Source organism: Terrapene carolina, unplaced genomic scaffold, assembly GCF_002925995.2.
Source record: "Terrapene carolina triunguis isolate 2854851 unplaced genomic scaffold, T_m_triunguis-2.0 Scaffold238, whole genome shotgun sequence".
NCBI classification, from domain to species: domain Eukaryota; kingdom Metazoa; phylum Chordata; order Testudines; family Emydidae; genus Terrapene; species Terrapene triunguis.
Genome location: NW_020664589.1, coordinates 18,511,184 through 18,537,744, shown reverse-complemented (window position 1 = coordinate 18,537,744; position 26,561 = coordinate 18,511,184). Strand labels below are relative to the sequence as shown.

Below are 26,561 nucleotides of genomic sequence, written 5' to 3'. Positions count from 1 at the left end.
ATAACTAAGAGTGTTGCTGCATTGTAGCAATTGTTGCAGCATGGCAGCCTTTGTACACTCTTGTGCCAATAGTGATTTCTGCAAGCTGATGAACGTTGTGTAATCTCAATGTCAGCTGTCTGTGCACATACTCTGCCTGCTATAAACAAGTCTATATAATACACAATACCATGTAGCTGAGGAATGTATCAGCCCTACGTGCAATACCCCACTCAGTTCCTGGGCTTGCTTCTGGAACTCTATTGCAGCACTAATGATGGCTGCTCTGTGCACTGAAGTAGAAGGAAATGTGGCAAAGATTCTGCAGAAACTGCTGAGTAGCTGCACAAGGTCCCATATACACAGCTTTAAATAGCTGCTGTACATCTCTCCCAACAGCTTCTAGGACCACTTGATGGTACACAAACATTCCTTCTATAGTTAAAAGGAAACTAGCATGTTTATTAGACTTCCTTCCCCAATGTGTACAATAAACTTTATTTCCCCCCCAGTGGAGGCCACAGTAAAAGTTGTTTCCAGTTTGAGAGAGATTGCGAATTCCAGTGGTTATCCCCACATTAACTACAAGAATGGAAAAAACAAATACAAGAGGATCTGGAGAGAATAGAAGTATGGGTGGCAAATACAACTAAAATCATCTTTGAAAAACTATAGCCAGTAAATGTGGGAGGAGAATCTAAAACAGCTATTCAAGAATACATCCTGCAGCTGCACTAGCATTAATAAAAATAAAGAGTTTACATATAATTAATTAACTCAGCCTCGCCTCCACAGAAGTTACAGCAGTAAATCTATCTCATACAGTGCTAATCCAATCAACTTTACTATGAGAAATTTCCTTTGTTCACAAGCATAACTCACATGCACAATGGAAATAAGTTAAAATCGTCACAATTCATGTGCACTAGTTGTAACGAAATAGCAGCATTTGTGTTTTGTAAGATTGCTGCCTGGGCTGCAGGCAAAAAAAAAAAATTTCACTTCTGCAAACTGCCACCCAAGGAAGGACTGGTCTGTCTCAGCAGATTAATGAAGTATGCCTTTGACTGATGGTGGATAATATTTCACTATTGGAAATCATTGGTGACATGGTACCTCCCTGAGCGTTCATCAGTCTAGCTGTGAAAGCAAGGTGTAAGGCATTGTTGGCCGACTTTAGATAGACTTGTCAAGTACTTGTCTACAATTGCTGTACACCCATATTTCTAATCTCACCTTTTTCTTTTGTTAGGAAATTAATTGTATACTTAATGAGGTGTGTGGTGGCCTCTACTGCTCCATGAGGGCACAGAATGATATCCAACTGTGGAGGCAGAACATAGCTACTAACCTCAAATCTGTATGCAAAGTAAATTAACTGTAGACAGTAATAACCAATATTGAGAAGTTTCTTTTGGACGGAGTTTTACATTTCTAGGATTCTATGGTAAGATGATCTTTGACATTTCTAGGATCTATGATAAGTCATGCTCTCTGCAGCATGGTACCAAGTCAGTAGGCTGCTGAGGACTGACTAGCTGGCTCACTAATGATAGAGGAACTCCGTGGAACAGATTTGCCTCTGGCATTTAAAAAAAGGATCACCTTTATTAAATTGTAACCTTTTATATAGAGGTTTTATAAAGTGTGACATATAGATGATGTGAGTCCATTAATATTTAAACTAAATACTTGAATTTAGACACTGACAACACTGGTTTGCTCTAGAAGCATTTTAATTTACAAACAGCAATTCCCATTGACTTATTATTTATACCATAAAAAAAGCAATGTACAAGCAAGAAACAAAAATTCATCAGAACAAAATAAAGCAGCACTGAAATATTCATGTCACAAATCTAAAACAAAATGAATACAAGTGTAAAATATCATTTGAATAAATATTTTAAAATCCATGCTATAAAATAATCCTTAATGGCAAGTTATTAGTTGTTACAGCATCAGCTTAGCTAGCTTCATTTACTTCATATGGTGATGAAGTGTGGAGTTGTGAGGTTACCAGTTTATATTGCAAGATAATGACACTGAGTTAAGTCATTCAAACTGTTCAAATATTTATCATAAAACAACTCTACAAATAATAAAAGTTATTTAAAAATACCATTTTCTGTTAAGGGAAATAAACACTATTAACATTGTGCAAGGAAGTAGTGAGTTCTACTTCTAATCAGATATCCAACCGAAGTCTTGCAATACAAAGTCCAAAGGTTGAATTCATAGTATACGTAAATTGGGGAGACAGCAATTTATTGTATCTGCTGTAGCAGTAGCTGCCTATACAAGCTATAAGCAAGCCTGCTCAGTTATCGATACTTCACATCCTCTGAATAAAAACAGGAACAGAAATGCCTCAGGCTTACTCTGTTTAAAATTTGTATATAAACTTGCATAATTAAGTCAATATTCATTATAGGGATGGGTGAATAATACATTGGGCTTATAATTATATTAAATATAATTATTCTGGCACTTGTTAAAAGATATGTAAGAAATGCACAATGGTTATACACTTTGAACATTTTGAATGACTTTACTGAACTTCTGGTTCAGTCACTGAGTATTTGAAAATTACAATTCATGAACAGATTCATATAAAGAATTTACACAATTCCCAAATACTTTCAAATATAAAATTTAATAAATAACCCTGACCAGTCTAAAAGCACCATTCAAGGGTAAATTTCCCTTGGAAAATAGATTAGGTGTTGCATATTTGAGTCCCTTTCAGTGGTTTCATGTGAAACCCTTTCAGAAATTGACAATAAAAACAATCACAGTAAACTAAAGTAAAAGATTCAAATAAGATACTTTAAAAATGGTAAAGCTCATTCAAGCTCAATCTTTTCCCAGCCCCTGGTTGTATTCCTGCTATTCTTCCCATACTTCAACCTAAAGAAAAGTTATAACAGGCCTTACTGTTTTGGCTAGAAATAAACTGAAGGCTTCAGCATAAAACAATTCCTCATGCTTGGGAAGATTATAATATTAAAAAACTATAAATTTAGGCCTACAGTATATTCTGCTGAACAGTGAACAGACAGTATCCTTTATGCTATTAAATGTCACAATAAAATGCAGAACCATTCACGAGGCTCTGTTGACTACAGCTGAACTGAGACACTAAGGTATTTACAAACCTATTTTCTAAATGTATTTACAACTTTAATAGAAATTATATGGAAGATAACTGATTAGGAAAACTAAAATAACTGTTTGAAACAAACCACAATCATTAGCAAAAGTATAAAATTCTTTGTTTTCACAGTTTGTAATAATAGGTTAAACATCTAGAGGAAAGGACACTGTCACTGTTTTCACATTTGTCTATGTAATTCAAAAGGTAGATCAAGAAGAGACTCAATTATGAACCAGCCTTATATGGTTTCATGATGTATTTTACTGCCAAATATTTCTTCACATCACTTATTTTTTTGACTTCTGCATTTATTGTAAATGAAATGTGTAAGTTCTGCACTCACTTAAAACTGTACAGAAATAGGTACTGTACAGTACTTTCAAAGTCTGCTTAAAATAACTACACAAGATACTTTGTCTTGGTGAACTTGTGAAATGAACTTCAAGTGGATAATGTTTTATGTTTCATGGTAATGTTAATCCTGGCAAACCATCATGTGACAAGGCACAATTTAATTGCTGCTGCCAGATCTGAAGTTCATTTTCTACCAGATTCACACACTTTATAAATTTAAATGTAATATTCAAAGATGCTCTATGCTTGCCTACATGTATGCATCCTTTGAAGCACTGCTGAACCTTACAGTACTGTGTTATGGCTTGATAATTCTTAACACTGCTAGCAGTGGAAAGGGTAAATGTTATGCCAAAATGAATAGGAGCAAGTGAAACTTGCAAACTGTTGAATCATGATATTGTAGAAAAAGTGATGATTTCCTGCCCCTTAACAGTCCCATTACAATGTTTTGAACCTGAACCTGTACAATCAAAGTGATGTATATTTTTGTCAGAGACAATTTTGGATAAGTCACTCTTTGGTAAAATCAAACCAGTTTAATAAATGTACAGATACAAAGAACTATATTTAAATAATGCTAAGACTGTGACACACTGACAAAGGTCAAGAAATACAAAGTTAACAGCCCTTTCCCTACTCCCCTCAACTCACACTACTATGGAAATAAGCCAACCCAAAGGCACCACAATACAAGTTTAAGATAAAGGGTCAAGCTTAACTCTACATTTCTTGGCTTTTCTGTGTGTCTCAAACTTAATTTTACCAAAACACAATTGTTTGCATTTACTTAAAAAAACATTTATGTAAAAAAAAACATTTAACTGAAACACCAACACGTGTTTAAATGGTAAACATGTAGCGATCTAGCCTCTCCTTGATGCACACAACTGTTTCCATTAATGGAAACAGGAGTTCTTCTGTTGCTTCAGGGAGGAACAAATCCCTTATTTAGGCAGTTTTAGGAGGAAAAGGCAGATTATGTACCCAATTTAAATAAAACTGCTCCTACGGAGCAGCTGGGGTTTATAGTGTACGTCTGTATTTAGTAACATTAATCCTTATTGCGTACTGACACAATATTAAGAGATAGTGTATTTTAAAAGTTACTGCACAAATATACCTCAGACTCGTGGACTAAGGGTCTGAAAAGTATTTAAAAATCCCACACAAAGTTATTTGAGTTATAGGAACCCAAAAAGCATTACAAGCCAGCAAACTTACCTTTTTTGCTTTCCTGTAACCTAAAAATGAGCATTTATTTTAAAAGTTTAATAGCATAATCACAAGAACATTAGCAATCATTGTGAAATGAATCTCAATAAAAAATATAGGCCCAAATCTACATAAAGCTTCATTCTTTTGTATTTTTAAAAACATGATTAACAGAACTGTACTTCCTTAATTCTGCCGATCAAGTAGAATTTCATACAGTAATGTTTGCCAGCCATGCTTTTGAGGTCTCTTTCAAAGCTATCATCTCATTGAACAGATTTTGCTTTTGTTTCACTGTTACCATTAGGTTTCACATTTACTATACTATACTGACCTAAGTTGATAAAAGGTAAAGATAGCACCACATAAGAACCAAAAAACAAAACCACATTTGGTAATACAAAACAATTTAGAGTATTTTTAAAGTTTTTGTTATTGGTGGTCTCTTTATGAAGAAAACATTAACCATTGAAATAATGGGGAAGCCATAGTGACTCTGTAATACTCACATATATAATAACAGACATATTGCTTGCAATTCCCATATAGTATTTTTACAACAAAAAAAAGTTACAAATTCCAAGTACTGAGAGGTCACTTGGAACAGTAAGTAGGAAGTTACTATGCACCTGAAACAGCTCTCTGGGAAAAGATAAAATACTGCTTGGAAGTACTGTAGTTTAAACTACAACATCCCTTTCCGGCTAGTATTAGCCAACCATTTAGAACAATTAAGTTAGATTTAGTTACCTGGTATGTTTCTACAGTACGAAATGAAGGTAGATTCTGAAGCGAGTAAAAACACATTTAAAACCACAATGCTACTCTTGGGTTTGCTAGTATAACAATACAAGCTCTATAAAAAAGGTCAGCACCACAGGTTGTCCAGCTTGTACTCTAGACAACTAACAAAAACCCAAACAATTCAACCATAATTTAATAGATTTATGGCATTTGGTTTACATATCTGCTATAAAGCAAGGATACTTAAACAAGGTTATTCACTTTGCTCACTTTTGGACACAAAGTAATATTTTAATAAAATGAAAACCAAGTAACTTTCTTCTAAAAAAAGAAAAAAATATCCCAGCAAAGTCCTAGGTAGAGATGAGACTTAAGAGTAGAAAGCCTTGTACATTATATTAACTTTGACATACTCTTACATTCATCCCAACCAGAATAGGAAAAGTGAAAGTGTTTGTTATTTAGATAAGTTTGTTATATAGTTATATATAAAATTGCAAGCTACCAAAAAATAGCTATTTCAAAAACTAAAGACGTTTCATTGACACCTGGAGGGGACTCATGAGAAAACAGTCTTTCCCCATAGTGCTGCATAACCCCCATTATTGGGAATGGAAGTTAGGAAGCACAATGACGGAGAATATACCCTCTTAGTGTATCCATCAGGGCTTCTAGTCTTATTTTAATATCCTTCCCTGATGGAATTTGTGTCTTGCCAGATCAGCCAGTAAAGAACAATTTTAGCCTACTTCGGCCTCTGGACACCCAGAATACTATATCCTTTATACTTTAAAGCATCTTCAAGAGTGAAAAATACCCAGCTTCCTTTGAAACAATGGACAATCATATAGCTTCCTTCAGAAACCGTTTTGACCAGATTTCCAAAAGGTCAAGAAAATTAAAAGACTGATATACCTGTACTGAAGACTATTAAAGAAGCAAAAATTTTAAAAATGCATTGATTAATGTGCTTTGTTAGGGTGGAACTTAGAACTTAGTATTTTAATCAGGTGTGTTAGACATTGTGTGAATTTCCATACTAGAATCCACAGCTTCAGAGGCTGAAGTGTCATTATCTATTTTCTGTTCAAGAAATGCTTCTGTTCTTTCTGGAGATTCTATCCTGTTTCTTACTTCTGCTACCCCAGGGTGATTTTTTCTTAAATGCTGATTTAGCGTCCCTTGGAAAGGAAAACATTTCCCACAGATCTCACAGCGGAAGGGTTTATCATCCGTGTGGCCACGAATATGATACTCAAGTTGGTCCTTGCGTGTGTATTTCTTCCCACAAAACTTGCACACAAAAGGGGTAATTCCCATGTGTAATCGCATGTGTCGATCAAGGCTCCCTTTCTGGTTGAAAGACTTTCCACAGTAAATACAAATTAACCTCTCATTGTATGGATACCAATGACCTCTTGCATTTCTTTCCCGTGGACTGCTTTCATATCCTGGGTTACTCACTATGGTTTCACCATCAGCCCCTTGCATTAAGCCCTGAACATCACTATGTAAGTGACCAGCGGATACCCGTTTTTGGCGTGCACGACCTCCTCTGAAACAACTAAGCATGGACCTTGAAGGACTTGAATTGCTCAGGCTTCCAAAGGTTTCAGACATGCTAGTAGCCTGGGATGAGGCATGGGAAAATGAATAAACATGTTGTAATACAGATCCATAGGAGCCTACATTTACTGCAACCACTTGCTCTCCATCAACCATTTCAGTATGGTATCCATCATCACCAAGTGAGGAGCTATCAGAACAACTTGGCCGGTCAGATTTTTCCATTTTAACCTTCACCTCTGCAATCTGGCTCTCCCTTACTATCAGGTCCCCTTGCTCAGGATCACCTTCAATCTGGATTTCATATTCAGAGACACTTCCACTGCTTCCTCGATCTGAGTGCCCTTCTTCGTGCAGACGACTGCGTAAAGTTTTCCCTGTAGTAGTTTCCATCCTTAGATCACTACCCGCTGTTGGTTGTGGCACCTGAGAGCAATAAGGAGGAGATATTTCGACAGGATTGGCAAAGTAGCTGCTATCTTTTACTCCATTGTGGCTTTCTTGAGTCTCTTCAGCACCAACGGTGACAGAGTCAACATCATCAACACTGATCTTTGAATGGATACTCTCCAATATCTGTGTGCACTTGTCAATGACGCACTGCATCTGTAGAAAGCTAGCTGCAGTTAGAAAACTAACAACATCCTTCAGCTGCAAGGACATCCTTCCAGTGTAACAAAATGAAAGTAACTGTTCAAAGACATTAGGGTTTTTAATAACGGATATTGATAAGCCACTCATGGTGCTTAATGCTGAATGATCACGGAAATATGGAGAACTGGCAGCTAGAACAGCTTTATGGGCTCTAAATGGCTGACCCTGAATATGCACAATTATGTCACATAGCTTCCCTTGCAGACGAAGCTCATTTAATTGGCTCAGAACAGTGTTGCTGTACTCAGGCACATCAAACTGAATGAAACTGCTGCTGTCCATTTCTACTGATGTAGAACGTAATCTGTGAAAGAAAACAAAAAGATATATAACTCCAGATTTATACACATTTTACATTTCAAAGATAAGTGCAAACACATGGTTAAAGTGTATGCTGTGTGTAATGACAAATTAATTCAAGTTAAAATAAAAGGTCTAAGGTACATCTTAAGGCCAGGAATATTTTTTACAAGCAGTTTGTCTCCTATTTACATCTTTGTCCACTGAATAATTGTCTCCACTATCTACAATTCAGTGGCTCTCATATAAGAGGACACATCAATGGTTCTTCATGAGTGTCCACATCCAATCTAAAAGTAGCTTTATAACACAGGTATGCAATTTCACATTTAAATTGGGGTGGAAAGGGCAACTTCTAATGGCCCTGGAAGCTCTCCAAATTTTTGAAGGATAAATGTCAAAATCCATAATCAGTCAGTCGCAATCACAGCTTCAAGGGGAGATACCTCACTCTATTCATCCTAGGAAAAACAGATTCTGAAGCACAAGTTGGCAGCCCCCCAATCCACAGGCTGGGCTAGAGGTGGAGACAGGGCAATTTGGCACAGGAGGAGCTGGTACCAGTCATGCTCTGTAAGCCGGGGGGGGGGGGGGGGGGGGGGGAAGAGAGGGTGTTCACTTTGCTTATGGAGGAGATTGGGCTCCTCACAACCACAGTATCCCATGACAGCAAGTCCCACCTATATACCATCAGACACCTGACATTGGAGTCCCACCTACATCCAATGAGCTGTGCGTTTTCTGCTCCTCACATGAGACAGAAGAGCCATGACAAATCTCCTGCTTCATCACTTCTCTAGCAATCAACACTTCCAGCCCCTTTGCCAATCACAACTGCCATCCCTGAGCACTGGTGCCAATCAGTGGCAAAGGAGTGTGGCAATGGATGAGGTTAGAACAGAGCTGCAGTCAGACAGGCAGGTCCCTGGGGCTATGCCAGGTAGGTTAGGAAATGGAGACTCCAGGTTGCCCGCAGGGCTCTTGCCATGGAGAATTTCAGGGAGTACAGACAGAGTCTGGGCCTGGAGCCTGAGCTGCTCACACAGGGTATGAAGCATGGGTGGGGGGGATGACACTGCCCACCCTGCCCTACCCAAACGGCATCTCTGTTATAACATCAGTATCTGGCAGGAATGGCAGAACAAGATTAAGGAACCTGATTAATATTAAGGTGCCAGCAGGAGTCATAACCTCTCAAGTGCGTGCTGGACCATAGAACAGGAGACCATTCAGACTCCCAGCAGATATTGTTGCAGCACTGTGTGCTGCTGCTGCTTGCCACTATGCCCACCCATGATTCAGCCATCTAAAAGTAATTTTTCTGAAACACTTATTTCATAAACTGCAACACAGTCTTCTAGAGTTTGTTAAAGAAAACCACAAGCTTACAAATTGTTTACTTCTTGTGATCAGAACTTACTATACAGAAGAATTTTTAGTATCCATCACCAATACGCAGATATGCATTGTTTTTTTTGTTGTTGTTGTGTTGTTTTTTTTTTAAAGAAAGTAGAATTTTTATTTAAAAACCAACACCATGGTTAAACAATATATACAGAAAACATATAGAACCTTTTCTTTTGTACTAGTGTTACCTACTGGGACAAAGATTCAGAAATGGCTTCTCCATACATAGATACTAGTGTAAAATGTACTAGTATAGTACAAAATAAGGATGCAATTTCACAGAAGGGATAAACTAAACTTTTTCTCTTATCAGTGAAAGTTAATAGAAAAGTATCAATTAATTCAGAGCTAGATCTAAAATCCTAGAATTTCATCAAGGCCCCACCTTGCTCCCACTGACATCAGGGGGAGTTCTGTCACCAACTTTGTGGGAGCAGCATGAGGTCTTCAATTTCTATTGGAGCCAGCCACCACGGTGGCAAACAGTGAGCAAAATGTTCATGGATAAAAGGGATCTGTCACTTCCATACTGCAGTTTGCAACATACTGAAAATAAAAAATAAAAAAAGAAATGGCAATAATCCACTTTGAATTAGTTGACCCAACTCCTGTAGATCTTATTCAGGCAAAACTTCTATTGTTTTCAATGGGAGTTTTAACTGAGCAAATATTGCTCGATCAGTATGGCACGAGAAATAGGTTTGCACAATGTAACCAGATGCTAAAGGGTGACCATGAACAAGAATATGCACTAATATACAGCCAAAGAGATTCATAGTGAGAATGTGTCTAAACACATTTAATAGAATAGAAGGTTATGTTATTGCAGTGTGCTGGTGAGGTAAGTCTTGTAGCATTATTTCCAGTGGTGACAGAAAATTAATCCCTAAAAAAAATCACCTAGAAGGGTGGTATACGGTTTTATAGACTCACAGACTTTAAAGTCAGAAGGGACCATTATGTTCTTCTAGTCTGACCTCCTGCACAACGCAGGCCACAGAATCTCGCCCACCCACTCCTGTAACAACCCTCTGACCTGTGTCTGAGCTATTGAAGTCCTCAACTTGTGGTTTAAAGACTTCAAGGTGGAGAGAATCCTCCAGCAAGTGACCCATGCCCCATGCTGCAGAGGCAGGCGAAAACCCCCAGGGCCTCTGCCAATCTGCCCTCGAGGAAAATTCCTTCCCGACCCCAAATATGGCGATCAGCTAAACCCTGAGCATGTGGGCAAGACTCACCAGCCAGACACCCAGGAAAGAATTCTCTGTAATAACTCAAATCCGACCCCATCTAACATCCCATCACAGGCCATTGGGCATATTTACTGCTAATACTCCAAGACCAATTAATTGCCAAAATTAGGCTATCCCATCATACCATCCCCTCCATAAATTTATCAAGCTCAGTCTTGAAGCCAGATATGTCTTTTGCCCCCACTGCTCCCCTTGGAAGGCTGTTCCAGAACTTCTCTCCTCTGATGGTTAGAAACCTTGGTCTAATTTCAAGTCTAAACTTCCTGATAGCCAGTTTATATCCATTTGTTCTTGTGTCCACACTGGTACTGAGCTTAAAAAATATCAGGGAGGGAGAAGAATTAATCCCTCTGATATATTTATAGAGAGCAATCATATCTCCCCTCAGCCTTCTTTTGGTTAGGCTAAACAAGTCAAGCTCTTTCGGTCTCCTTTCATAAGACAGGTTTTCCATTCCTCGGATCATCCTAGTAGCCCTTCTCTGTACCTGTTCCAGTTTGAATTCATCCTTCTTAAACATGGGAGACCAGAACTGCACACAATATTCCAGATGAGGTCTCACCAGTGTCTTGTATAACGGTACTAACACCTCCTTATCGCTACTGGAAATACTTCGCCTGATGCATCCCAAGACCGCATTAGCTTTTTTCACGGCCATATCACATTGGCGGCTCATAGTCTTCCTGTGATCAACCAATACTCCGAGGTCCTTCTCCTCCTCTGTTACTTCCAACTGATGCGTCCTCAGTTTATAACAAAAATTCTTGTTATTAATCTCTAAATGCATGACCTTTTCACTATCAAGAGAATCCAGGTGTCTACTATACATATAGGTTACTGCACTAGCTATTTCTTAATGGGTCCATAGACAACATATCTGATACAAAGGAGACTAGCAGCATATACTTGACACTTCTCTTCCCCCGTTTCCACTTTCCCAATATTTCAGCTCCTCAGAAATAACTTACAAAATTTATACTGAAAATATTAAGGTCTGGAATTAGAATCGCAAAAGCAAGGAAATTCCAAATGAAGGTGACACTTCCATTCTTAATCTGCACTTCTTATCCTGGGCATCAGAGGTGTTCAGCCACTGCTAAACTCACATACCATGTGTGCCGCAATACTCAACGCAAAAAAAAAAAAAAAAGTGTTAAGGATCGACTTTCAACAATCTTTGAACTTCCTTCCTTTTGTGGTTTTCAGCCTGTCCCCTATTACTATTTGCAGGTTATACATATGCATTTGAAATTATTATTTTCTTGCTTCCCTTTATTTCAGCATATCTGTTTTTCATATTTTGTCTAGACATTTCAGATTTTATTGGGATATTAATTGTTCTCTTCTAATCCCATTTGTACATCTTGAGTAGCAACAATAGTGCAAAGGAGCAACACTATCTAGAAAGTCAAAAAACTCCCCCCCAACATTCTCAACTTTTTAACATGTGTCTGGAAGTGTTGTTCGAAGAGGCTCCATAGAAAAAAAAAGTTTCAAAGTACAAAAACTAAACAGAAAGGCATTTCTGCAATTTTTCGCTACAGAGATATTACTGAGAAAAAAAAATAAAACCACAAAAGGAGAAACACTTAGTTAACCAGTGATCCCCTCCCTTCAACAGCTTCCACAGCACACACCACTTTCCAATTCCAATACTGTCATTGATCAGATGACCACAGCATTCAAATTGCTTTAGTTATTTCTTCTCTTTTCCTTATGAAGTCCAAATACATTACACATCCATTGCACCTGGTTTCTCTAGCAGGAGAAACCAGAATCCCAAGGTCAGTACTACTTATTGGCTTCACATAGAAGACACATCAATCAAGATACTTTAATTTACCACTGGATTTTCCTTCTGTTTATATCTTAAGTTATGTGCTGTGATGAGAGATATGAAAGATATGGAATCTAATTTAAATTACACAACAGCTAATGAACTCTCCTAAAAAAACTTAACATCCACCAGAAGTAGACAGCAAAGTGAAACCTGCTAGAAGCAACACAAGATTTCTCTGCTGTGTCTAGGTGCCATCCCCCACTTAACCCTGCTTGTAGTGGGGCAGACTACCCCACTCCCTGAGAGTATGGGCTGCGGCAGGCCAGTGGGCCTGCGCAGACAGGGAGCCAATGGGAGAAGAGCTTATTGAGAGCCAATAAGGGCCCAGATTGGAGGCAGCCAATCAGGGCCAGGCTCAGCCCTATAAGAAGGCTGCCCAGGAAGGGAGCAGTCAGTCTGTCCCAGGCCTTCGAGAGGGGAAGGTTTGTCTCCAGAGCTGGGAGACTAGTACCTGGGACAGCGCAGTGCTGGGCAGGCCTGGGGAAGCCGAAAGGAACTCCAGCCAGGTGTCTGCCAGGCTGCAGGCCCTGAGGGGAAGGGCCTAGCCGGTGCGAGGGGCTGAACGGGAAACAGCCCAGGGATGTGGACAGACAGACGAAGGGAGAGAAGGAGGGCAGGACGGTTGCCACTAGAGGTCCCTGGGTTGGGACCCAGAGTAGTGGGCGGGCCTGGGTCCTCCCCCTTTCCCCCTTGCAGTACACCCAGCCATTGGCCGTAGGGAGCGGCCATCATAGACCCACCAGTTCCCTGACAAGAAGGGATTAGACTCAGAGGGTGTGGTTGGACATGGTGGCTGGAATGTAGACCCAATCCCTGGAAGGAGGTGTGGATGGACTGAGGGGCACTGCCGGAGGGCAGTGGTCCGGAAGAGGACGCCGCGAGTTGGAGAGCGACGTGGGCTCAGAAGCCAACCAAGGGCGAGAAACAACGGGCGGGACACCCCCGAGAGAGTGCGCTCCACTGGACTGAGCTAATTCCCAGAGGCAACCAGTAGGAGGCGCTGCGGTGGTAAGTCCCAACACTGTTACACTGTGTGACAGACCCAGACCAGTGGGGTACAGGAGTCTGGTAGACGGCAAATATACTGGTCACTGGATGAGTAGTTTTCTGTTCCCTGAGTGACCAGAGCAGGGGCTGCACTAGAGTAATCAGGAACCTGCTAGAACCAGTTTAGGCAGGCTGGCTAATTGGGACACCTGGAGCCAATTAAAAAGAAGCTGCTAGAATCAATTAAGGCAGGCTAATCAGGGCACCTGGGTTTTAAAAAGGAGCTCACTTCAGTTTGTGGTGCGAGTGTGAGGAGCTGGGAGCAAGAGGCGCAAGGAGCTGAGAGGATGTGCTGCTGGAGGACTGAGGAGCACAAGCGTTATCAGACACCAGGAGGAAGGTCCTGTGGTGAGAATAAGGAAGGTGTTTGGAGGAGGCCATGGGGAAGTAGCCCAGGGAGTTGTAGCTGTCATGCAGCTGTTACAGGAGGCACTATAGACAGCTGCAGTCCACAGGGCCCTGGGCTGGAACCCGGAGTAGAGGGCGGGCCCGGGTTCCCCCCAAACCTCCCAATTGACCTGGACTGTGGGTTCTTCCAGAGGGGAAGGTCTCTGGGCTGTTCCCCAACCCACATGGTGAATCTCTGAGGCAAGAAAATCCGCCAATAAGCGCAGGACCCACCAAGATAAAGGAGGAACTTTGTCACAACTGCTACACACAATCATCTTCACAGGTGGCAGCACTTCTCTACATCAAGATAGCAGGGCAAGCAACATCTGAAATCAAATATAATATCACTCAAAGAAAATGCAGTTCATTGTTTTTCCTCTCTCTTTTAAAAGTGACTCCAACCCCTGCTTAGCTGGAGGTTAAGATCACTTCAGAATTATAGGTTTCAGAGTAGCAGCCATGTTAGTCTGTATCCGCGAAAAGAACAGGAGTACTTGTGGCACCTTAGAGACTAACAAATTTATTTGAGCATAAGCTTTCGTGGGCTACAGCCCACTTCTTCCGATGCACAGAATGGAACATATGTTGAGGACACACACACACACACACACACAGAGAGCATGAAAAGGTGGGAGTTGTCTTACCAACTCTGAGAGGCCAATTAAGTAAGAGAAAAAACTTTTGAAGTGATGATCAAGATAGTACAGACAGTTTGATAAGAAGTGCGAGAAAGATTCAATGTTTGTAATGGCTCTGCCATTCCCAGTCTCTATTCAAGCCTAAGTTGATTGTATCTAGTTTGCATATCAATTCAAGTTCAGCAGTTTCTCCTTGGAGACTGTTTTTGAAGCTTTTCTGTTGCAAAATTGCCACCCTCCGGTCTGTTATTGAGTGACCAGACAGGTTAAAGTGTTCTACTGGTTTTTGAATGTTATGATTCCTGATGTCAGATGTGTGTCCATTTATTCTTTTGCGTAGAGACTGTCCAGTTTGGCCAATGTACATGGCAGAGGGGCATTGCTGGCACATGATGGCATATATCACATTGGTAGATGTGCAGGTGAACGAGCCCCTGATGGCATGTTTTTTTCAGAATTATAGTCAGACATTTTCCTACTCCATTTGTCCAGCAGCCACTCTAAGGCCTGCTACATAGATTTAGGAAACTAAGTTTATTAATAATGTAAGGCATATTTAACAATTCTAATATACTTACCATGGTATTCTAGCACCATTTACTAGCAGGAAACAAGGGGGAAAATGGGACAAAGGAAAGGTTAAAAGATTACTTGATTGCAGTATAGAAGTACCTAGATGAGGAGAATATTTTGGATAGTACAGGGCTCTTCAATCTAGTAGAGAAAAGCATAACATTATCCAATGCCTGGGAGCTGAAGCTAGACAAATTCTGACTAGAAACACAACATTCAGTTCTCCCCTGCCACTCTTAAGAAGTGAGGACAATTTCCCTTTGGAACAATTTACCAACAGAGATGGTGGATTTTCCATCACTTGAAATCTTTATTTTAAAGATTGGATGTCCTTCTGAAAGATCAACCATAAGTTATGAGCCTCATGCAGGAACTACTGGCTGAAATTCTATAACCTGTGTTATGTAGGTGGTCAGACTAGATCAGACTACCAGACTTTAAGGCCAGAAGGAACTAAGCTACTGGCACAAGGGAAACGTTTTACCTGTTTATTTCCAGTTTTTCTTTGTTGGCCTATACTTCCAATCATTAAACAACCAATCTGAAAAGGGTCCCTGTGTTGATTCCAATGTTTTCTGAAAAATTTAAGGTTTTGTTTTTAAGAAGTTTTTAGCCCTTTTGTTTTGAGATCACTTCCCATGCACAAACTGATACACTTACTACACTGCTACCTTCCTGAGTCTGTAGACAGACTGAAAAAATAGCTTAAATATTTTACTTTAATTCTGGTCCTTAACATAAATGCCTGTGAGGGAGGGGAACAAAAGAGATCACTCTAGGGCAGTGGTCCCCAACCTTTTTCGTCTGGCAGGCGCCAGACGACGAGCCACGGAGGACCGTGGTGGCAGACGAGCATCCGCCGAAACGCCGCCGACAAGTCGCAATGTCAATAGGTGTCGCCGCCGAAATGCCTGTTCTCACTTTCAGGTGACATTGTAAACAAGAAGAGGGCAGAGTTATCTCCTGCAAATGAAAACAAACTTGTTTGTCTGAGCAATTGGCTGAACAAGAGGTAGGACTAAGTGGACTTGTAGGCTTTAAAGTTTTACATTGTTTTATTTTTTGAATGCAGTTATCTTTTGTACACAATTCTACATTTATAAGTTCTACTTTCATGATAAAGAGATTGCACTACAGTACTTGTGTTAAGCAAATTGAAAAATACTATTTTATCTTTACAGTGGAAATATTTATAATAAAAAGTAAATATAAAGTGAGCACTGTACACTCTATTCTGTGTTGTAATTGAAATCAATATATTTGAAAATGTGGAAAACCAAAAAATATGTATATAAATAGAATTCTATTATTAACAGCATGATTAAGCACACGATTAATCTTTTTAATCACTTGACAACCCTAATACATATAACTTCCTCCATTAAGTTTCCTGCCTAATTTTTAAAATATGTTCAATTAACAAAAGACTTAAAAATTGTAATGAGTACAATCACCATATCTGGAACGGGGCGTACCTACCCTGCACTGGTTCCACAGAGGTTAATCACACTCTGTGGCATGAAGAAGCCATGCCCTCTTGCCCCTGCTGGGCATGCTCAGACTGGAACCAGAGTATAAAAGGGAATAGCTAAGGTTAGTCTGGGCTGACCACAGAGGAGACCAGGTGTGTGTTGCAGGCTCCTACCAGGAAGCTGCCAGGTGGATACCCAGCTGGCTGCCGAGTTTGTCGGAGAAAAGACTGCTGAGGCATGAGATTGCTGTTACTAGAAATCAGGGCAGGAAGTGACCCAGGGATCAGGATAGCAACAAGAGACCGAGACTGATCACAAAACTACTAGTTCCTTGGGGCCTGGTGGAGAAGGGTAGCCTGGATCCCTCTACCACAACTGCACCCACCACCGGGTGCAGTCACCCCCCTGAAGTGGCGGGCTTTACTATCAAAGGACAGCTTTATTGACTCTGGCCACTGGGCCACGCTGCCCTGAGTAGAAGGGCATCTCTACTGACTCTGGCCATTGGGCCACATGGCCTTGAACTAGATGAGACAATAAACAGACTCTGGCCACTGGATCCCGCTGCCCTGGCAGCCAGCACCACTATACTGACACAAGATAGTAAGCCACTTGAGCTGTTAAATCCCCATTTTGTTTCCCCCATAATCCAACAACCCGTGACTGGGTGTATCTACCCTGCGAAAAACATCCAATTACAGTACGTACTAAATCACAAACCAAAAAAAGTTATAAAAATAAGCAAAGATAATGCTTCTACTTTGCATAATCAAATTGACAAAATGGGTCAGAAAAAATGACTTTATTAGAAAGCAGTGGCAAAGTTTCAGAGCAGCGGTAAAGATTAAATTTTATCATTTGCTTTCCACAACCCTAAAACTTTCTGATTTCTATTGTCTTCTAATGGAAAACACTAACTAATGCAATCCTACTTTGCAGCAAGCTGGGTCTTTATTGGAAAGTAAAGAGCTGTACTAATGAGATGGAATTCCTGGAAAGAAGAATCCCAATCAATGAATGGAGATATTCCAATAGGGACAGATAATGCTAAAATCTTTGAATTTCTATAATATTGAATCTTAGATGGTGAAATATTTACTATATATACAAACTTACTACATTTAAGAAAAACATGTACGCTATCAAAATGTAGGAGAGAAGTCTGAAATATCCATTTTAAATCATTTAGAAAACTATTTCAGGTATAGTCTTGTGTATCAATTATATATAATACAATGCAAGGAGTAGGTCAGGTCTTCACTAGAAAAGATTTGCTGTTATTCCTATGATGGCAAACTCTCCTAGTGCAGACTCAACTTATACCAGGGCCTCGAAAAAAATAAGCTATACCGGCAAAAACACTCTTTTGCCAGTAGACTGCCATCTACACTAGGGCTTTTGACACTATACACCACTATCTGACATTGCTATACTGGCAAGACTTGAGTGTCGTCCTGGCCATATTGCCGCTGCCATGTAGTTCTAGGAACTAAAACAAAATATTCATAGATTTTTGAGGCCATAAGGGACCATTGCCTGCATAACACAAATTGAACCACTTCACCAGTAATTTATAGATCAAGACCATAATCCCTTGTTGAGCTGCAGCATGTCTTTTGAAGACATTCAGCCTTGATTTAAAGGCCTCAAGTGATGGAGACTCCACCATATACCAAGGTAAGTTGTTCCAATGGTTAATTACCCTCACTGAAAAGAAGTGCACTCTATTTCTAGTCTAAATTTGTCTATCTTGAGCTTCCAACCATTGGGTTTTGTTATGCCTTTTTGTTAAAGAGCTATCTACTATCAAATATTTTCCTCCATGTAGGTACTTGCAGGCTGATCAAGTCACCAGTTAACCTCCAGAATAAGATTAACAGATGAAGCTTCTTAAATCTTTCACTATAAGGCATGTTTTCCAGACCTTGAATAATTCTTCTATAGCTTTTCTGACACCTTTCTAATTTTAACATAGTTTTTGAAGCATGGACACCAAAACTGAACACAGTGTTCCAGTAATGTCTCACTTATGCTATAAACAGAGGTGACACCACTTCCTTACTCCTACTTGCTATTCCCCATCTTATACATCCAAGGATCGCATTCGCCCTCTTAGTCAATGCATCACACTGCCTAACCTTATGGTTCTATAATGCCATCCACCAACATAGTATCTTGAGTGCACCAGGAGCTTATGTTCCATTGGTTATCTATCATGACCCTACTTCTTAGGACAAGGTTAACATTACTTCAGATAAGAGTAGTTTCTTAAAGTAACATACAAACAGCAAGGTCTACCAAAAAAAAACCTCATTTTTCAATTTAAAATAGTGAAATCAATAGAAGGTGATGTAATATACTTGGTATTTAATTTTCATGCCTATAATGGTAATAGCAGGAAAGCATTGTGTAACTACTATATGGAGCCACACACTTGCCAAGCTCATATTTAATTTCTGCTTTTAAGTCTGCACCTGTTTAGTTTCATTCACTTGCTGATACATACCTGTCTGTTTAAAACTGTTTGTGAATCATATAAGCTATAATCACATATTTAAATATATGGAACCTTGCCATATTTGATTTTTAAAGATCATCATCATTAATATAACCATAGGCAAAAACATTAAAGTAACATGTGGTTACTGCTGTAACTAATGTGTAAAAATAACTTTTCTAAGTATTTCTCTCAGTCCCAATCAAAATTTAGACTGAACTGTCATCAACTGTAACCTCATACTTCGTTTTGAAGAAAAAAATGCTCCCGTAACACTGAGATTGATCAGAATCAGAATGCTGTAGCCAAAGTGTAGGAGAAAGCTGAAAGAAAATAGTATGCTGTAATGGATATTCATGAAGACCTCATCTTAACTTTAAAAGATTTGAGTGCTTACTCCACTAATTTGTTGGAATCTGAAAGAACTTTTTTATGCAATCTGACATCTTATACACCACTACTATCACTTATGAGGACTTTTCAGTGTTTTTCATTTAGAAAGATGACACTTTGGGCTCTATGATCAGTGCTGAAAGTTTTAAAGCCAGATCCTCAACTACAGCTGGACTAGAAAATTAGCTTAAAGCTCACCTTTGCATTCCTCCAATCTTGCAGTTGCTATGGGCAGTCACCAGGTTAGAGCTGCCTACAGGCTGATTTAATTTATGCAAGCTACTAAAAGGGCAAAGCAGTTGAAATTGCAGCCAGAAATTGGTGCAGTATAGGGCCCCCTACTAGGCCCCCTTTTCTTCAGTCACATCTCTTATGTCAGTCCTGGAGAGCAGGATTGTGTAGGAGCCTCTATGCCAGCTCTATTCCACTGAAGGATTCCCCACCTTGCACTGGGGTGATCCTCCCAGACCCTTATACACTGGCTTTATGGAGAGAATCTGCTAACAGTGTGACACAAAGGGTCTTTGCTGTGTCAATGAATCTGGCCCTCAGTTTTGTAAGAACATAAGAAAGCCATACTGGTCAGACCAATGGTCCATCTAGCTCTGTATCCTTTCTAGCCCAGTGGCTCTTCTGCAATTAGTAAACAAATAGCATTTTATTAAGGACTGATCTTCCTGGAGAAAACAGCTTCTTGCAGGCCAAAAATAATTTCAATTGTCGTATTTAACCACAAAGCACTTCACTTTATATTACGTATACTACAAATATATAGTATTGCCCACTTTTCAGCCATTCCTAGGTTTAAGCTGCCATTTTCCTGGAAATCTTTTGTCTTTAGTCTTTCAAAAAGCACTAAAAACTGTAGTTTATTTCTATATAATTCAAATGAAATAAGTAGAACATATTGATTATATATATTTCAAAAACTATTTCACTAAATACACCTCTACCTCGATATAACGCTGTCCTCGGGAGCCAAAAAATCTTACCGCGTTATATCGAACTTGCTTTGATCCGCCGGAGTGCGCAGCCCCACCTCCCCGGAGCACTGCTTTACCGCATTATATCGAAGTTTGTGTTATATCGGGTCGCGTTCTATCTGGGTAGAGGTGTAAAGGGACTTTTCCAGACGATTCACACAATTAATAAATGTTCAGAATAAAGTCTTGGCTACTTTGGACCTATGCACTTAAAACAAGTTCTATAAGGGATAGCTGTATCTATATATAAACACAAACACACACCCATACATACTTCTATGGAGTTCATATACTGCAGCTACACCCCAGACCGATACTATTCCTTCCTTGTAAACCACAGAAGAAAAGGATGAATGATTGGAAGAACACTTCTTCAGAACACCTTTTTAAGCTTACCGAAACAGATAAACTGCTACAAAATATTAATCTTAGTGTATTGATTATATTTGTCTAGAGGTCTGGCATAATATGCAAAGTTTTACTGTACATTGCACAAATGAGGACTAATATTTAAGAATTGCTGTACGTGAAGGTAAAGGAGTGCTGAGGTAATCAAACACCTGCTGAAATCATAATGTCTGAATGACCAAATTCAAAAACAGGTAACCTGGCAGCAGATCACCTCTCTACTCAAAAGTTCCCTATTACGCTTCATATTTATCAATGTGTGTCAAACTTTGTCAACTGGAACTTCCAAAGAAGATTTCAGGAGACAAGGCAATAAGAAGGCAGAGAAATTTTTAAAAAATTGTACTGAGGAATTATATGGTATATGGTGATTTAAACTAGGGGTTCCCAAACTTGGTTCATGACTTGTTCAGGGTAAGCCCCTGGCGGGCCACTAGATGCTTGGTTTACCTGAGCGTCCACAGGTATGGCCGCTTGCAGCTCCCAGTGGCCGTGGTTCGCCGTTCCCAGCCAATGGGAGCCGCGGGAAGTGTTTCAGTTGTTCATTGTATTATAAAATCTGTATCCTGGAAGTTAAAGCTGTGCAAGTGTCAATTTTTAAACTGATAATCTAAAGGGGATACATACCACTTGTGGGACAATTATGGGCTCTTAAATATAGAGTAGTTTTTTTGTTTGTTTATTTTTTAAACTTTGGCATCATTAGCAGAGAAAATAATGGATCCATTTTACTTCAGAGAGCGCCTGGTACGGGATATTATTGGTACAGACACACCTCGTAACTGTTCCTCATTTCAAGGGAAAAATCACTCATTTTTGTCCCAGAGTTACTTTCATTCTGCACAAACCTAGTGTCCCATCACTTATTTTTTTAAATTATTTATGTCAGAAATAAAGAATCATTAAACCAAAGTTAAATAAATAGTTAATTTACCCTAAAGGAATAAATCCCACAACAATTTCTGCATGAATTTATTTGTATCCTTCATTTTGAATCTCTCCTATTTGGGCCTTGGCAAGTTGCAAAGTACGGTTACAAAAAACAGAGTACAAAAACATAGAATTCTCAGTACAAGTAACAATTTATTGTGAATCACTAAGAAAGTCAACGGGATCTGGAATTAGCCCCTTGGTACAGAACGATACCACAACGCTACTGAAAAATGCTGCAATTTAGTTCAGTAACATTCTGCACTTTTTACTGTTGCACTAAAGCTTCATTTTGTTTACACTTTCTCTATAGCACAGAATGTAGTTTTTCTCTGTATCTTTCATATTTAAGGTAACATCAAAGCACTTTATATTGTACCGTGTTAGATACTGGCAAACCAAGAGCCACCCTGCACATAAAAATTCCTCACACTCCTTGGATACATGAATGCCACATACTGACAGGGGGAACACTGGTCATGACTCCAGGCTAGTCCCTGAACTTTTTAAAGAGATACAGTACCTTTAATTGCTATCTCATCAGCCACACAAATAGGCAGAAATGGTCTTGGATTAATGTCATTCAAAAGGACTACACCTGTAATAATATGACAATACTGCACTGCCAACATTAAGAAGGAAATATATAAAGTCTCTTAAGACTGGAGGAATATAGAAGTTTGTGGTGTATTTCATAACAAATTTGATTAAGCATCCTTTCTTGACATAATTGGGGAAAAAATCCCATGTCCCAAAACCAAATACAGAAGTCAAAAGATGCCAAATATTTTCTTTCAATTGTTAAGAAAGGTGTACAGGTCACATAACACATACCTACCCCTTAAGCTTCCCACAACACAAGGCACCGTGACTAAAAGTCCACTTGGCAGGGGTCAAAAGTTACACTTTCATGGTTTTTGATGTACATGTAACAGAGGGCAACTTGAAATAAAATTTGTGCGTGTTGTGGTTTTGAAAGTTCTCTCCTGGAATCAGTAAATTAACATACTTTTGTTTAGGACAGATGGAACCATAGCGTCTTTTGTAATTGTAAGACTATTAAAAATAACTGGACAACAATTTAAATCATGCCTCTCCCCTATTCCCCAAAAAAACTCCAAATCCCAACTCCTGAGAAAACGGAGCTGACAGAATACCAGGCGTAGGAAATGCTGCAGTATCCAGTCCCTCCATTTTTGTGCGCAGGCAGGGTATTGAAGATTATAAATTTCAGAGAGAAAAATTCTTGTTAATTTCAATCTTCTGCCCAATAGGAACTAAAAAGGGAAATAGTAGAGAGAGACACACAATGTGAATGTGTCCTCATCACACACATTCAGAACAGATCCAACACTTTAGTGGTAAGCCCTCTATCAGAGGAGCCATAAAAATTACATATTATTGCTAGCCAAAAAACAAGAATTCCATTTTGCAAAACAGATTTAGCTTTTACATTATTTCCATTCCACATTGGGATGAAACCAAGACCTTTTAAAAATTTTCATGATAAAACATGAGACTCATCCCCTAATAGCCAACAGCTCAGTGAGACCCTGGACACACAGATGCATGTCCCTGGTCAATGTTCTCTTCACAGTTAAAACCTTTTAGTACAGGGATTTGAACCTAGATGTCTCACATCCCAGGCGAGTGCCCTCCCAACAGGGCTATAGCCATTTTTGGGCTCTCTCTCGCTCTCTCACATTGGAGCTGTTCTAATTTGCATAAATTAACTATGTTACTATAATCCAGTGATTAGGTTCAAGCTCCTGTTCCAAATCATCAAGCACAGCAGGGACATGAACCTGGTTCTCCTACATCCTAGGTGAGTGCCCTAATCACTGGGTTATTGGCTATTTTAGGGAGGGTGACCAGATGTCCCGATTTTATAGGGACAGTCCCGATTTTGGGTTGTTTTTTTTTCTTATATAGGCACCTATTACACCCCACCCCCATCCTGATTTTTTACACTTGCTATCTGGTCACCCTAATTTTAGGGCAGTTCCCTCTTACACCAGAAATTCTATGCTGGACTTAAGAAACCTTCCCAATGAAAGTTTTACCAAAATCAATAACTTCCATGAAAAGTTCCAGTTTGACAAATCAACATTTTCCAGCAAAGTTTTTGAAAAACTGAGTTTTGTCGAAAAAAATTCCCACCAGCGCTAGTAATTTGAGCAGTTAGTTAAAAATGTTAGCCCTGTCAACCTTTAATAGTGTAATTTTAAAGACGAGTGCTTTAAACTAGTAAATTATTAGATTACAAATGCACTATACCTTGCAATGCACCGAGAACAGTGTGGCATCTAGACATAACAATTGGGACAGTAGAAATATAGAAAATTTTAAGACTTCTTCTTTGAGCAATATTACAACACAGAAAGTACTTCTGAAACAAACACATGAGGACTGCTTTCCTCCTTATTGCCGCTATGTACGTTGCTGGCTCATATAAAAATGATTGTAGTGAAAATAAACAGGTAACGATTCGAAGACTAGAAGACAACAAACTTTTCATGATCAAGTCAAGTTTCAGATAGTCCGATTTTAGCTCAAAAAGTCAGTTTACATGTAAACCCAGATATATGTACACATCTAATTCCAATAACAGCAATAATCATATCAGTGAAAGGCTGGAAGTAACTAAGATCTGGACACAAAGGTTAGGTGCCAGACAAGTACAACATATACATCGGAACCATAAATGTGCTTTGAAATCAGCAAGATATTTAACAAGTAATCAACTGTGTAGTCTTCATTTTGTGCACATATCTGAGCACTTATGCAGACACCAACATTTCCATTTTCACCATTTATAGTCAAGTATTCAATGGTTCCTAAATCACAATTATAGCAACCTTTGTTCCAAATTTGAGAAACCAGATGTTTTAACAAGCCACTGGCAACATGGGAGACAATTCTGTTAGCACAATCTGTTTTGGAAAATACATATCCTTTACTTTGTCAAAGCTAAACTGTGAAATAAATTATGTTTAATATTTGATATTACGATAGATGAAGAATATGTAATTAATGTCAGTGACATGTTTGGCTGGTTTTCTAATTTCTCATGTACAGCTAATAACTTTTTACATTTTATAGAATTACACAACATCAGTCATTATTTTCTTGCTGTAACAGTGTTTTAAAGCAATGAAAATTACTGAAGTTAGCCATCTATTTAGGTATTTATAACAAAATCATCACTATAGTACATTAAAAGAACATGACATCCATCTGTACTTTCCATATCAGTACCTTCCATCTCTCCCTTGTTACATCACTTTCTTCTAATTTGATGTTTTTTTATTGTTATTATTCAACAGTCTCCATAAGACCTTTAGACTGGCCATTCTACAGCTGTCATTAAGGGGGGAAAGGGATGGCAAATTGTGGACTCTTTCTGATCTCAGATGGCTGCCCAAGTCCTGACACTTTCACCCACAACCATGTCTGCCACAATGTCTCTCTACTTTGCAATAGGTTGTACTGTAGCTATTTTTAACTAAGTAGTCGTGGCCTCCTTTCCTCACCTTTAAAATCTAGTAGTTTTGATTTGATTACAGACTGCTCTCCAAGTTCGGAGGGGAGAGGGAGAAAGGGGGCTTTAAAAATAAATACAAACTCAGCAAGCTTATTTTTCTCTATGTTCCTGCAATAAACTAATGTATGCATAATGGAAGGTTTTTAAAACGGCTTTAGACATTTTTTTCCCCAGAGGGAAAAACAAAAGGGTCTATCCAGACTAAAATTAACTATAGTTTTAAACTCTTCAGAAGAAACGTTTAGTCCGTGTGTCTGTCTACCCTTAAGCATAAGAAGTTCTATACCAGCCAGTATAAAAAATTCTCATTGTAGCCAGAGGGCACTATATGAAAATATTAGCTTTACAGAAAGCTTCAATATTTATAACCCACCGCCTCCGAATTTTCAGGCCAAAATTAAACTAAATCATAAATTTAAAGTAGATGCTGGACTATGCTGAGCGGGCTCATGCAAGGAGAGAGCGTGCATTCAGGACACCAGAACTCTCCCTGGGAGCACAATTAATTGGACAGTTACTAATCGAGTTTTCAGATTTCGTGCTCACGGAGCTGCCTGTGCCCAGGAGTTTCCACCTTGCATTTCTGGAAGCTCGGACTCCCCTCCCCGGCAAGCAGAAGGATTAGTGTCAAGGAAGGTGAAGGGGAATGGGGCAAAGCAGCCAGCGAGCCCACCCGAGGGCCGGGACCGTGAAGCCAGAGCCTGCAATGCTGCCCATCCGCCTCGTCCGAAGCAGCCCGGGGCGGCGGGCCGCAGGCGAGGGGCAGCGGAGGGAGAACACGCAGCGCCCATCCTCGCCCTGCCCCGGGGAGGAGCTGCACAGGGACCCCTGCCCGCCTGGGGAGGCCTGGGCTCCCGCCGCGGGGGCTGCTGCTCCAGGGGGGAGAGGGAACGCGGCCTGCCCCAAGGCCCTCGGGCCCCAGCCCCTTGCGCGCCCGCCGCGAGCGGCTCCTCACCTGGGGGTGTCGGGGTCTCTCACATGGCGGGTGCCCGGCCCGGCCCGCGCCCTCTCACCGCCGCTTCCCGCCCGCTCCCACAGCTAATTGCACCCGGAAGTGATTCCTGAGCGGCACTTCCGGGTCACCCGCAGACCGAGGTGGGTGAGGGCCTGGTGGTTCCCCTGTCCGAAGGGCGGGGCCCTTCGAAACGGACTGAGTCCCGACACGTCGGCCCGCCCCCTCCCCCTCCCGCGCCCGAGCCCATCTCCCTGCACACGCC

General features: G+C 40.0%; 1 protein-coding gene across 2 annotated transcripts; it reads right to left on the bottom strand.

Annotated features, from left to right (window-relative positions):
- Positions 1-4,015: 4,015 nt before the first annotated feature.
- On the bottom strand, positions 4,016-26,333 carry ZBTB34 (zinc finger and BTB domain containing 34). Of its 2 annotated transcripts, none has more exons than XM_024201189.2 (2): positions 26,300-26,333; positions 4,016-7,973 (listed from the first exon to the last, which is right to left on the bottom strand). In XM_024201189.2, exon 2 carries the CDS (start codon positions 7,949-7,951, stop codon positions 6,452-6,454), a length of 1,500 nt encoding a protein of 499 aa, XP_024056957.1. In that variant the 5' UTR covers positions 7,952-7,973; positions 26,300-26,333; the 3' UTR covers positions 4,016-6,451. The 2 variants fall into 2 exon arrangements, with proteins under 2 accessions (XP_024056957.1, XP_024056958.1); XM_024201190.2 differs by lacking the exon at positions 26,300-26,333 and adding an exon at positions 14,138-14,303.
- Positions 26,334-26,561: the final 228 nt, after the last annotated feature.

Excerpts from the sequence above, each read along its gene's own strand:
- ZBTB34 (XM_024201189.2), bottom strand. The coding sequence starts at position 7,951 with ATGGACAGCAGCAGTTTCATTCAGTTTGATGTGCCTGAGTACAGCAAC.